Here is a 14,454-nt window from a genome sequence, read left to right on the forward strand (position 1 = left end):
TTTCCATTTTTACCAGTGCACGCTTTTGGAATGATCTGAGAAGAGTGCAATTGTGTAAGAAAACTTGTCCAGTCCTGAACAAAATTCCCTCCCACATTTATGCCCACTTCCATACTTAGTCTCAACAAGAGATTATTCTGCCCTTGTTCCGAGGAAACAGTCAACTTGGAAGAGTTAAAGCACTTTGATTTTTGAAGAGAAACGTCTGATTAAAAATACACAAGCTAACGTTTTCATCCATCACTTTTGAAAAGGTAATCTGACGGTAAGAGTCTGCCATCATTTTATGTTCTTACGCTATTTGTTTTCAATCAGGAGTTCTGTTCATCTGAATACATTCTTTCTGACAAGAATATACAATATTCAAGAAATGTCATTCAGAAGAGTAATCAGTCCTTCGAGTTCAAATAACACGGACTCACAGGTTAAAGATTTAATTTGAAAGAGTAGAAGAAATTACAAAATGCTTTCTTGCTTGTTCATTTTTAAAATATTTGTTTTTAGGATCTATTACCACAACGCAGAGTTTTGATAGAGAGAATCAGCGAGAATATACTGTGTCAGTAACAGCGACGGACCAGGCTGAGGAGCCACTGATCGGCATTTGTCAGATGATCATACTCATAGCTGATGAAAATGATAATGACCCAAAATTTGAGAACAGTCGTTACCAATGTAAGCATCAAACACAGGAAATTACCCACAAATAAATGGCTGCACTTTGTTTCTGATTTCTTCAATGTTAGAGTAATCTTGAACTCCTGTGCATTAAGTGTTATGCTACAATACCTTGGGCCATGTTTTTCTGGCAAGTGAACAACTTCTAATTCTTTTCTCCTGTGACTCAGACTGGCAAAGATAATTCAGGATGTGCAATAGAACTGCCTTTTCATCCTGTCTTATCTATTTAGGCAACACAGTTAAGTGCAGTCAATAATTTTAAACAACAGAAGACAGGAATGTAATTTCCAAATGTGCTGTCATTTCTTAATAGATGATGCTCTTTTCCTCCCCTCCTCCATGAAGATGCTGACTCACGCTGGACTTTGGGTCAACATGTATTTCTCTTCCTGCATCTTCCCTAACTAACAAGAGGCTTCCTGTGTGCCTATAGATCGTGAAAGTTTCCTCTCTGTGTCAATGTTACTGAGCTAAATTTTTGCATCTGAACTGCTGCTCCAGTCGAGATCAGTTTGGGATTAAATTGAGAAACCTTCCTGGTCAGTGTATTTTGATACTGGAAAGTGCACCAAGTGAATACAGGATTTTCTTTTCTCCTTCTGGTTTAGTATCTTGTTGTAGGACTTTGCTGTATCCTCTTCTGTTCTGATTACACAGGACAGAGGCCTTTATCTCAAATTTTTCTACGTTTCATGTTGGAATTACCTTGCCTCCACTTGGTACCACAGCACCATTGCAGAAATTCAGCATTTACATATGAGGGAATCTTACTAATAGTCTATATTTTGGAAATCTGTCAAGTATCTCAGTGAAGCAAAAACATATGCTCTTAATATTGCAATCCAGTAGTCTGTGATGAAATGAATGCAACATAATGATATAATTCCAAGTGAGAAGAGGTGAAGTGATCAAGTTTAAATGACATTTTTAAAGGTCAGTGAACAAATAAGTTAGATAAAGTCATTTTTCTTCTGCATACAGACTACTTGCGTGAAGACACACCAGTTGGCACTAGTTTCCTGCGTGCAGCAGCTCATGATGATGACCATGGAATCAATGCAGTCATCACTTACTCGATATCCAGGCAGCAGCCGGAGTACTTCCAGATCAGTCCCAGCACAGGATGGATTTATGTCAACCATCCCATTTCTCAGGTCAGACCGGTATTGTTTATCATGAAATCAGACAGGGCAGTTTCAAAATTCTGCCAGTTCTAACAAACATAAATGCATAACTGTATAACACTGACCTCAGTCTAACCTTACAACATATAATTTTGGTTTCTCCTTGCTTTTGCTCCTTGGAAGGGATTCTATGAATTCTAAATATTTTGTCCTCAAACACAGGCCGTGCTACACCATTTTATATGTGCAAACTAGGGGTTCATAATGTTTAAAGTTCTTTCTGAGATACTATGGAAATGAATCTAAAATGAGAAGACCTAATATCTACCTGTGGTTCACTTGCAAATTTTAAAAGCACCCAGCTGTATTATGCACCATGCAGTCAGATCCTTCAAGCACCAGTCATTAATGGGAACGCTGCGTGCAGCTACTAGAAGTGTTAACTGGAACAGTTGTACCACACTGCCAAGATTGCTGAAACCCCATCAGCAATATATTCCTCCCATCACCCCGTCACCTTCTGGACTCTCTCCAGAGGCTCTATATTAGGTTGACCTGAGCCTACTAGTTTTGCACAGTGATGTTTCTGCCAAACTGAGATGGGAGACTTTGAACCCACTCCTAGAAAGGATCAAGGGGGCCCCAATAATTCCTGAAATTTCCTGTGTCTTGTAAAAGATGGAATTTTTGGATGGAAGAAATAGTTTGGGACAGGAACAAAACTGAGGCTGAAGTAGCCAAATTCCTATGATACTTCTTTAATGGTTAAGAGACATGAGTACAAATCTTACTACAGCTGGAGAATTTAATTAAATGTGGAATTTAAAAAATCAATAATAGTCACAGCAAAACTGCTGTAAAACTCATCTGGTTCATTAATCTCCTTTCGGGAGGGAAATCTGTGATGTTCAATTGATCTGACTGACTGGTTTCAGGGCCATTGTCTTGTTGACTCTAAGTTGTTACTTGATATTGCTCAGTAAATCAACTGTTTATAATCAAGGTGGCACTCTGCAGCATTCTCAAGGATAAGGCCTCCTAGTGGCACAGTGTCCCTAATCCTGGATCCGGAGGCCAAGGTTCAAGTCCGACCTACTCCAGAGGTGTGTAGTAACACCTCCGAACAGGTGGATTGGAAAAATATTTTTTCTCAAGGGTGTCCAGGGTTGACCCATGCCAGCAGTGTTCCTGCCTGGGTAATTTGATGGCCAGATAGTCAGTAGAGCAGTGCAGTTCATCATTAGACTATGTAAATTCCCACACACAGCAGATTCTGTGGGAAATTGAAGATTCCAAAGTCCAATTCCCCTAGGACTTAAACCCTCTGACATAATCCATTAAAGGTGGAAAACTCCACGTCCGTTTAGTTAATAGCTGCCCAAGAAAAATTAGATGATGAAAAACCTAGTCTAATTCCGGGGTAACTATTAAGATTATCCTCCAACTCACAGCACCACCACCCCCCTCCCCTCCCCACTACACCCTCCCAACCTTCTGCACACCAACCCTCTACCCCAGCCCGAGACTTCTGATTCCCCAAATACCCTAGCCCACCACTGTCCCCTACACACCCACTCACATTAAATACTCCATCACCTACCAGATATTCTAATCACCTGATATCCCAATTACTTGGCACCATACCCACGCAGCATAATAACCCTTTAACCAAATGCCACTCTAACCCCACTCTTACTGTATTCATTTCCTTGCACTGCAGCTGTCAAATGTTTGGCTGTGTTACTGAACATTGCAATCTCAGAACACATCACACTCACTGCTGCAGAAGGGGGCATGGTTTGATTCCCCCAAAATCCTGCATACAGGGGAACTATATTGCTTTCACATACGCTCCATATTTCTGAAGGAACCAGGATCGGAATTTCCAGCTGGAATTCGGAGCTCAGTACGAACAGAAAACTTAGGATAGAGATGGCAATCTGACTGTGATTGCCACTTCTTGGAATATCCAGGTCACAGTATATGAATAAAAATCGCCAGGATCCATCAGAGCACTCATGGTGGTTATGAGCAGCTGCTGAAACAGCCTGACCTCCACAAGGATACATGTGTGCTCCACAGATGGAATCATATCTAGGTAGCAGAAATATCAATTTTTTTAAAAAAATGAACCCTGATTGACCTCTGACCTCAGAGAACTAGTAGGACAATTGTTAAAGATGGTGATGGGGCAAAGATTTAAGCAAAAGCTTCTGCTGGCCCAATTCCCATTTCCCAAATGGAACCATGTCAGAGGTTTTGGCTACTCTGTGAGATGGATACCAAAGATGTAGCCAAAAAGACATATGCTCCTGCCTGATCAATGCTAAGAAGGTTCCCCTGACCATGGGAACCCCCACAACCTGAGTAATGCCTCAGCCTTCTGTACAAGCTGTATATCTGCAATATACTACAGCGTGCGTAGTCCATGCTTAGGCTTGGACTTCCATTTTAATTGATTAATGCAATTTTTATTGTCAAGTGCAATGTTTTCACAATGATGAATAAAATAGACTGCTTTCAGAACAAACTTATTTCATATGTTATTCAATTTATTTTTATTGTGTTTTCAATTTACAGGGCTTTGGTACTTCATTTTATATTTTGCATTTTGAGTTTTTGTTGCTAATGTTGTTCCCATTGATTACACAGCAATAGCGAAATAAAATGTAAATTTAATGGAATTGTGTCTCTGCCAAGGATTTTACAGCAACCCTGTCAGTCAGAAGATGCCTCAGGCCTACCCATAATAGCGAGCATTTATTGGCATGTTTGAGGACCTGATTATATTTCCCATGCTAAATGTAAAACAGAAATCTCCGATTTGATCAAATCATTATCAGTTCTTGACGTATCTTTGTGTTCTAGATTGCTCATATCAGTCGTCAAATAATAGCAACTGACGGAGGCAATCGAAGTAGCAGCGTAGAACTAACTGTTACTATCACTAATATACATAATCAGCCACCCCAGTGGGAGCAGGAAGAATATCAAGTAACTATCCCTGAGAACACTACTCGTGACTTGAGGATTGTGGTATGTAATGCATGTTAAATGATATGACTTGGTGAAATTTACAATGATTGGTTTATGAGGTTCCAAGCAAAATGTTTAGTAAAGAAGACTCAGTGTTGAAATGCAATACATTTTAAATGTTAAATGCAAGTTACATTCAAGTGCAATCATGTTCACCAAGTCCTCGACTTCTGCCCTGCATGAGATCAATACAGACTTGGAATCTAATCCAAACCATCTCCAATCCCCTGTTGCCATGTATGTCTCACTCAGCTATTGATTTTTGTGATGTGGAAATAAAATTATCAATACAATTTTTGTCTAGTCCGAGCTAAATCATCAACATTAAATAACACAGGAAAGTTTAGCAAATATCTTTAGTTGGATGATCAGAAAAAATTCTTCTGTTAAATATTGGATTGACCGAAAGTGTTCTTGTTAATCCCCACAAAGTCCATTTTGATACTTTCCTAAGCAAATTCTTGAGACTAGAACCAGACTATATGCAGCCTTGGCATCCAATTTAACTCTGAGTTCAGCTTTTTACCCCATATCCTCTCCATTACCAAGTAGCTCCGTGTAACTCTGTAATCTACCACAGCTCTACTACCATATAAGATTCAGTTCAAGCGTTTTGAGCTGGCTTGATTTTCTTCACTCCTTCCCTACCTTCTGCTACCTATCCAAGCACCTAGGATTGGTTTACTATATTAGAAGTGCTATATAAATGCAAATTATTGTTGTTTGCATAGAATTCCATGTATACAATTTGCTGTAAGCTCACCGCATTCCTTCAATTGTGTCTTTTTGCACATCCATGATTTTCTTCATCCTTCTATTTGCTACGGGATCTCAGTTGTCTTGTCAAAAGAGTACCAGCCATTCCATTTTCAACATCATGGATAATCTCTCCGTCCTGCAGATTGCTCATGTTGATACTTGTCTTTCCCTCCTCCTCTCCCAAGACTTCCCAGGCCATAAATAAAACACCCTCCCAGACCTGATTTTCCTTCCTCTGCTAATACTATTTTGTCTTTGATCAATCTGTGTTATGAAAGGTTGACATGCAATGACAGCCTTTTCAAAAGACATATCAAACTCATGCTAGATTGCATTAACACATCCTGTAATGGTGAGCTGAAAAATAACATCAAGAGGAATAACATTCCACTCAGTTGGAGAATCTAGGAACAGAGAATGTAAGAATAACTAAGCAAACAGTTACGAGAGTATCTGATTTGGGACATTGCGAGTAGGAAATTATTCTGTCTTATTAAAAGAATCAGAGAATTGTTATAGCACAGAAGCAGGCTCTATGGACTTTGGAATCGGGTGAGAATGGGTCAAATGAATTTCCTCTTATCCCACTCATTTTTTGATTGTTTACAGGATTTTTGTGAGAACAACAGACTTGCCAATTCACTGAGTGTTTAACTGTTCCCTCACTGTAATTAAAAGCTAATCAGATAGATTTTCTTGAGTTTTACCGGAGACACAGGATAGCTTTACCATACTTAACAAACAAAAAGACCCCCAAAAAACTGCGGATGCTGGAAACCAAAAACAAAACATCTGAGAAGAGAAAACAAAGTTAATATTTTGAGTCCAGTTCAGAAACAGAATCCACAGGTGCTGCCAGACCTGCTGAGTTTTTCCAGCAATTTCTATTTTTGTTTACTATATTTAACTTGGTTCAAGGAAAAGGTAACAAAATACACTGATTTTCCTGCCTATCTACTCACGCATGTGCCCACACACATGCACACACCTGGAGTTTGTCCACATGTAAAAATAGATCACAGAGTGGAGAATGTTAGATGAATTGGATTAAAGTCCTGAGAAATACGAGGGGTATCCAGTCTGTGGAGGTTCATGTCTCAGTTGGCATCATGCTGGATCCAGTGGTCTTGCAACTTTCTCTCTGTGGTCCTGATACTTCCAATTTAAAGATAAAAAGCTGATTTTGACTATTCTTCTGAAGAGAGTAGTGTCTGGTTACTTTCCTTCAAGACATCTCTACTGCCACAGAGGCATGACTAGGTCACATGATCAGCAAATAAGGCCTGAAACTTGCAAGGTGGATTAGAGGAAGAGAGGGGGACTCAAATTGAGTCTTCTCTCACCACCATCTCAGCTGATTGACCTCATATTGCAGAGAAATCAGAAGTTCACAGTCACAGAGGATTGGCTTGATGCACGACCAGTAATTCAAATATCAGCATTCACAATCGGCTCTTGTCTACTCTCAGCTCGGATTTCATTGTTCAACTGATTAGGTTTAAGATAGTCCCATTGTCACTCGATGACTTGATGTCTTGGAACACCTTTCCCATGGTAAGGATCACTTAATCCAAATGATTGGATTTGCCACCAGTTAAATACCTCAGGTGATTGCCTTGATGCCCTACTAATGGGGACAAGATATTGTTGTGGGAGTGGGACAACACTACTATTATAGGACAAGCCAAACAGAGAACAGCCAGGGAATTCCTAGAGGCATAGCACTCATCCACAGATTCAATCAATAAGCACATCGACCTGGACTCAATATACTGACCACTGCAACGGACAGCTGGAACTGACAACCGGAAGTGGCAGATTCAAACCACTACAAATGCCAGAGGAAAGATCACAGAAGCGCTTCACAGGAGGCTCCCAAGCACTGAGGATGTCACCTAGACAGGGGATGAAACGTCTACAACACAAATTCTCAGCTCAGCGAACAGAACCACAACAACGAGCACCCGAGCTACAAATCTTCTCACAAACTTTGGGGACAAGATATGTAGTTCACTCATATTTCCCTGTCCATTGTCCTTGATGGTTTCAGCAGACATGGTGCCTCAATCTCAATGGCATGGAATGAGGAAGATAAAGTAATACAAATTGTAGAGGCATCTTTGGATTTCCATTCCTGCATCAGATGTGTAGAGCTGGAAGAATTTTCCATTTTCAGCCTGGGGTGAACTGAGAGTGACTGTCCTTGACATCATGATAGCTTTTCACTGAGTAAATCATTAAAGAGGTCTAATAAAACAGCAGCCAAGGGCAATCAGAGGGAAAGCTATCTGCTGTTTGGAGTCATGCCTGGTACAAAGGAAGATGGTTATGGTTTTTGGAAATTAAGTCATCTAAGTAAATGAACTTAACTGCAGAAGTTCTCAGGATAGTGTCCTAGGCTCACCCAGGGTCTTTATCAATGCATTGGGGATGTTTACTGATGATTGCACAATATTCACTACCATTTGCAACTCCCCAGAAACTGAAATAGTCTGTATCCGTATGCATTAAAAGCTGGACAACATTCAGATGTGGACTGATAAGTGATGTGTAACATTCATGTCACAAAAGGGCCAGGCAATGACCATATATAAGAGAGAATGTAACCATCTCCACTTGAAGTTCAGTAGCATTACTGTCATTGAACTGGCCACTATCAACATCCTGGGGGCTACTAGAAACTGAACTGGACTAGTCACATACATACTTTGTCTACAAGAGCAGGTCAAAAGCTACGAGTTCTGCGACAAGTAATTCCCTCCTGTCTTTCCATGGCCTGTTGTCCATATACAAAGCACCTCAACGAGCTTTGTGTAAGTTAACTTTCCAGTAGGAGGTTCTTGATAACAATCAGGAGTGGAGATCTTATGTGAATAGTGCTCAAACAGAGCTATTTAAATAATACAATGAACATTTTATTGAGTTTTGAAATGAAATATCTGAAGAATAGTAATTTCATGAAGTCAGATAATGCAACACAGTAGGGAAATAAGACAATAAAAAATTTTAGCATACAAAATCTAACAGCACCCTGCAGCTATAAAAAGCAGATGAGTATTTCAATCATCAAACTGCTTGAGCATAAAAGTTATCAGATCCCTGAAGAAAGACAACAGGAATAGAAGAATGAAAAATATCTGCAGGTTTATGCTGGACCTATGTGCTAGAACATGACCAAGTGAGAATTTTAATTGAAACATCATTTACATTAATGTATTTTCCATTTTTTTCATTTCTACTTTTCACTGGAGCTAATTTTTCATTGTGTAATGGTGTGAAATATTTGTAATTGAACTGAAGGACTATCTTACATCCTGATTTTAGCATTGAAAGAAACTTATTACCATTTTACACAATCACAGAAAATCAAATTAACCCTTTAAGACTGTTCCAACGTTAACAGCTGTTTGCCCAAATATTATTGTGAAATTTAGTTGTTTATATTAATGTGAACTGCTGAGATTCTAGGTATTTACTTTGGCTAAAATTCACAAAGCTGGGTAATTGAGGCTAGAACTGGAGTTAATCTTAGAAACTTTTATAAGCATTTAATTACAAAAGGTAGATGTTATAAACATACACTTTCTGACACAAAGACCATAATTTCACTCCCTTCCTATTCATAGGTGCAAGATTATTCTCATTTATTCCCCATACATTTAAATATGATTAACAACATCAAAAGATGTGAATTTCTGTCATTGATTTGAAATATTTTGTTTAGTTTTGAAGAATGTGCTTTTAGAATTCACCTTATACAAATCGTATTTCTGAAATAAAAACAGAAAAAAGCTGAAATATTCAGAGGGACTGGCAGCTCTATATGGTGAGAAAAGCAGAGTTAACATTTGAAAAACTAATGCTGTTTCTTTTCACAAAAATGCTGCTGAGTCTTTCCTGCGCTTTCTATTTTTTATCAGATTTCCAACATTTACACTATTTTGTTTTACATCAAGGGCTATTGACATTCTGTGTACTTTCAAACTTTAAAATAGCTTTGAAATCATGCCTCATATAAATATTGGCATTGATTTTCCAGTCAGTGGTAAAAGAATGATGCCAGCTAATCCTAATACTTACACTTGCTTACAGACGGTCAGTGGACCTTTGGGCTAGTCTTGTGGTAATTAGAAACCTATTTCTACAAAGGTGATCTAAGGCTTGTGTCAACAGGGTAAGCACCATATGTCTTTGGATCAAATAATTCTTCATAAACAGCACTTAATAAACAGAAATATCAACTTTGGGCCACTCCATGTACACCTCAGTTTGACTTTTTTTTATCAAAGGAGTTTGATTCCAGCCATGGGCAACTCCCTGTGTGGGTTTCATTTGATTGCTCCTGTTTCCTCCCACAGTCCAAAGATGTGCAGATTAAGTGGATTTGCCTTCCTACATCGCCTATAGTGTCATGCATAGTGTATCAGTTAGGTGGATTAGACATGGGATATGCAGGGTTACCCTCATCGTAAGGTCAGTGTGGTCTCAATAGGCCGAATTGCCTGATTCCATACTGTAGGGATTCTATGATCATAACATTGACATCAAAACCAGCACATCCTTTCTAATATAACACTCTATGACTTAAGATGGGCAAACATGTTGAATAATGGATCCTTATGTGTTCCTAACAGCTGTGCAATAATATGTCCCTCACTGTTTGCTCTTCCCATTATTAACATTGAAAGTTTGATCTGTTTCTTTCCAGTATGTTCATTGGAAGTTTATGAATTGTTGGCTCCACACAATTCTCTCCATCTCCAACTCCTCCCCCTCACTAACCCCCCCCCCCTCCCATTCTCCACCCAACTATTCTTTGAAACATTCCAGTAAGATCCAGAGGTATTGAAAGACTGGCCCAACATCCGGGTGCTCAATTTGCAATGCAAGCCCACTCCTGTCCACACTGCTGTGTGCAGTTGAAAATCAAGCTCCGTGTTAGCATTAGTGTTAGTGGAAAGCTTCTGGAGGAAGTACTGACACAATGAAATATCTTGTGGGGCACAGCAATGTGGATAACATCATCAAATTTCCACACTTACCCACAGAAGCAGATAATCCAGTCATTTTTAAGTTACTTCGATTCAAATGTTCCAGTTACAAATGTGACTTCCAGAGGTGAACATTACATGTAGAAAATCCTGACCACCGCTCCCTTGCCACACACATCGCTGCCACAGTATCCCACCTGTATGTGTACAATCCAACACAATGATATTGGATTGTTAACCAGCCTCAAATAATAGACCAAGATCAGCAGCCTACCATTTAAAAAAAAACGTAATTAACACGCTATTAATTGTTACCAAGGCGATAGACATAAATTTTATGTTGCCCACGCATTTTTTGGAAGGAGTGACACCAGTATCAATATCTGATACAAAATAGATGTAAAGTTCAAAGTGGGACTGTGGCTGTGTTGATCTGAAGCTGGGAGAGTTTCATGGTATTTTAACTTTGATTTTTCATAGTTTCCAATCTCCAGCAGTACATTTGCTCAGGGAATGGGGCATAGAAAAATTGCTTTGATCAAGTTTGACTCTTAGATTGCAGTCCCTGTGAAACTTGTTCATTCTGTGAGAGCTTCCTTCTCCAGTGATTAAGTGAAGGAGAAAAAGGAAGGTCGCTGGCTAGGGACAGGTATACCCTATGGTTCAGAAAATTGAATAACCTACTGCTGAACAAGGGGCTGAGCAAAATAGACAGCAACATCAGGCTGGCATAGCAAGGCAAAGGCATCTTGCCAGCTGTGTCCACAGGGGGAGAATGACATGCATCCAGATGTCTGATCAGCATTGCCTCAGAAGATTGCTTCTCTCAAGGAAGATATTCACATCTTTGTGTTACATGCCATCTGAGGAGGATTGCCTTCAGTTGTGCGAGGGCCACCCACTAACTGTGTCCTTTATTGTATCTCTGGCCTTGGATGATTTCACCTCTGTATCATTCTAGATGTCGTAAAATCATAAGAGCATAAAATATAGGAGCAGAATTAGACCATTTGGCTTGTTGTGTCTGCTTCATCATTTGTGGCTGGTATGTTTCTCAATGCCATTCTCTTGTCTTTTGTCTGCAACCTTTAATCCCCTTAAGAATCTATCTATCATTGTCTTAAATACAGCCAATGACTTGGCCTTTACAGCCTTTTGCAGCAATGAATTCCACAGGTTCACCACCCTCTGGCTGAAGAAATTCTTCCTCATTTCAATTTGAACTATAGAATCTTTACAGTGTGGAAGCAGGCCATTCGGCCCATCGAGTCCACACTGACTCTCTGAAGAGCATCCCACCCAGACCCATGGCCTACCCTATCCCTGTAACCCTGCATTTCTGATTGCTAGTCCACCTAACATGCTCAATGGGCAATTTAATGTGGTCAGTTTACCTAGCCTTCACGTCTAGGGACTGTGGGAGGAAACTGGAGCACCCAGAGGAAACCTACACAGACACAGGGAGAATGTGCAAACTCCACACAGACAGTTGCCCAAGGCTGGAATGGAACCAGGGTTCCTGTTGCTGTGAGGTAGCAATGCTAACCACTGAGCCCACAGCTGGCAGCCCATTACAGATGCTATTTTCAGCCATGTCCATGGATACATCTGAATTGTCCATTACCTATGTTCACACAGAACCTGCACATTGATGGAGTATATCTCCATCACCAGTAACAATCCAAGTGAAGCAGGAAGGGCCAGAGGCTTTTTTTTGCCATGGCTGGTTTTCCAAATATGCAGGAGGTTATGGATTGCACAGACGGGACAATGTAAACTCCATCTGGATAGCCAGGATCTTTTATTGTTCAGAAATCCATCAATGTGGAGGTTCTGTATGACCATAGGTAATGGACAATCCAGACGTATCCAGGGAGCAGTCTTGAGGCATACATACTTGAGCACTCCCACTTGGCAGAGATGTTCAGTGGCCTGGAGCCGTTAGGGTGCTGGCATCTGAATGACAAAGGGTACATTCTCAACAAATGGTTAATGACCCCAGAGAGAAATTCATGCACAGAACTGCAAAGATCCAAACATCTCGAACATATGTTGAGTATAACAATGGTCTGCTGAATGATGGTCCTGGTGGAAGTATGGCCATTATCCTACTTTCTCTCATGTTTGAGATGTTTGGATCTTTGCAGTTTTACGAGAATCTCACTCGTGGTCATAGACTGCCATGCCTTGGACAACCTGATTCTCCAAAGAAGGGAAGCCCTGGAACAGGAGGATCTGATGGCAAAAGCCACGTCATCTCAGGATGAGTCTGATGATGAGGGAGAGCCGTGCTATCTAGCTGCACAAAGTGGAAGGCAGGAGGCTTTTGATAACGATAAGATGAGAGATTCTCTAACACTATGAAGATTCCACTAGCTTTGTGTCAACTGTTCAGCTATAAGATCCTTTTCCTTATATCTCCTACACATTAACAACAAGGCTGCCTGTGCATGTGCCAAAGCCAAGGTACTAAATGAGGCTGATCAGAGGGACCACTGAATCCAAACTTCCTTCACAACATGCATTCAATCTAAATCAAAGCCATCTGGACACAAAAATGAAACACTAATGTTGCCAGAACATCAAGCAAAAAGAACAGTTATGCAATAATAAATTAAATCAACAGTTTTCAAGACTCCCAATCGTGACCAATTACCTTTGTGAGTCTGTATGTAACTAATGTGCTGTTTTATTGACAGATATTACAGAACAATATTCTCCCACTTCCCCAGAGATAGGCTGCTGATCTACATGCTGCTTTGCCTGGAATGACTTTGTCAGCTGTCTTCTGGCTGTCTGGTTGTCTAAGGCTCAGGGAACCCTGATATGGTGGCAGCAAGAATCTCACTTTTTAAATGTACGCATGGATGTGGGTATCACTGGCTGGGCCATTATTTATTTCTACCATAGTTTCCTTTGAGAGGTTGGTGGTGAGCTACCTTCTTGGAACACTGCAGTTCATGTGTTATACATTGACCCACAATGTCATTACAGAGAGAATTCCACAATTTTGACTAAGTGACAGTAAAGGAACAGTGATATATTTCTGAGTCAGGATGTTGAATGGTTTGGCTGGGAACTTGCAGGTGGTGGTGCTGTGACACTCTGTGACATTAATGCAAAAGGCAGTGGGATGGTGAAGAAGCTGCCTACTATCAGAAAAACTCTGAGAGGTGTCCCCAGATATTGAGGGCATATTGAGGTCCAGTTGGTTTTCCTGCTTTTTAGACAGGAACCAGACTTGGCTGAGACTCCTGGCACTTCATCCCCTCTTGCCTTAGCTTTGAGCACGAGAGCTGATGATGTTCTTGCGTCAGTGTGTGGCTGATTCATATATACCTTCTGAAGTCTGTGCTGGTACCAAGTGATGCTTGAGGATGTGGTGCTGTCTTCTTTGAGGCTTCACCTTCCTCCTTCGGAGTTGATTGCCCCCTTGGCACAAGTGGTTGCAGCTGCCAATGTTTCACCTGTGTGATAAGTGAATAACATGGCAATGGCAATGCAAATGAAAGTGTATACCCACCATCCTGTCAGTAAACTGCTGGTTTTGATCCTCCATGACAGTCACCAGTCTGTCAATGGAGGACATCATATATTCTGAAGAGCAGGTGATCACATTCATGACCTAGACAGACTCATCAATTGCCCATGTCAATGTGGAACGACTACCATATTTTTGTGTACCTTACACATTTCATCCATCATACACCGCCTAACTGACGACTCTGTTGGTTCAGCGTCAGACTTGGATTCAGCACCTCGGTCAGCTCCAGCACTGCTCTGACCACCTGGCACCTTTGCTTATTCAGTCTCTGATAGCTGGTCTCGTGAATGTCATGTGCTCGCCCCAGTGTGTGGATCTC

General features: G+C 40.5%; 1 protein-coding gene across 1 annotated transcript in view; it reads left to right on the top strand.

Moving 5' to 3' along the window:
• The window catches only part of LOC122549004 (neural-cadherin), a 260,162-nt gene that overhangs the window by 158,759 nt on the left and 86,949 nt on the right, over positions 1 to 14,454 (top strand). Inside the window, exons 10-12 of the mRNA XM_043688104.2 lie at positions 505 to 675; positions 1,663 to 1,835; positions 4,674 to 4,841. Of these exons, the coding sequence (XP_043544039.2) occupies positions 505 to 675; positions 1,663 to 1,835; positions 4,674 to 4,841 (512 nt within the window). The remainder of the gene's footprint in view (positions 1 to 504; positions 676 to 1,662; positions 1,836 to 4,673; positions 4,842 to 14,454) is intronic.

This window comes from Chiloscyllium plagiosum, unplaced genomic scaffold, assembly GCF_037043375.1.
Source record: "Chiloscyllium plagiosum isolate Xiang-an unplaced genomic scaffold, Cpla_swu_hap1 HiC_scaffold_4, whole genome shotgun sequence".
NCBI classification, from domain to species: domain Eukaryota; kingdom Metazoa; phylum Chordata; class Chondrichthyes; order Orectolobiformes; family Hemiscylliidae; genus Chiloscyllium; species Chiloscyllium plagiosum.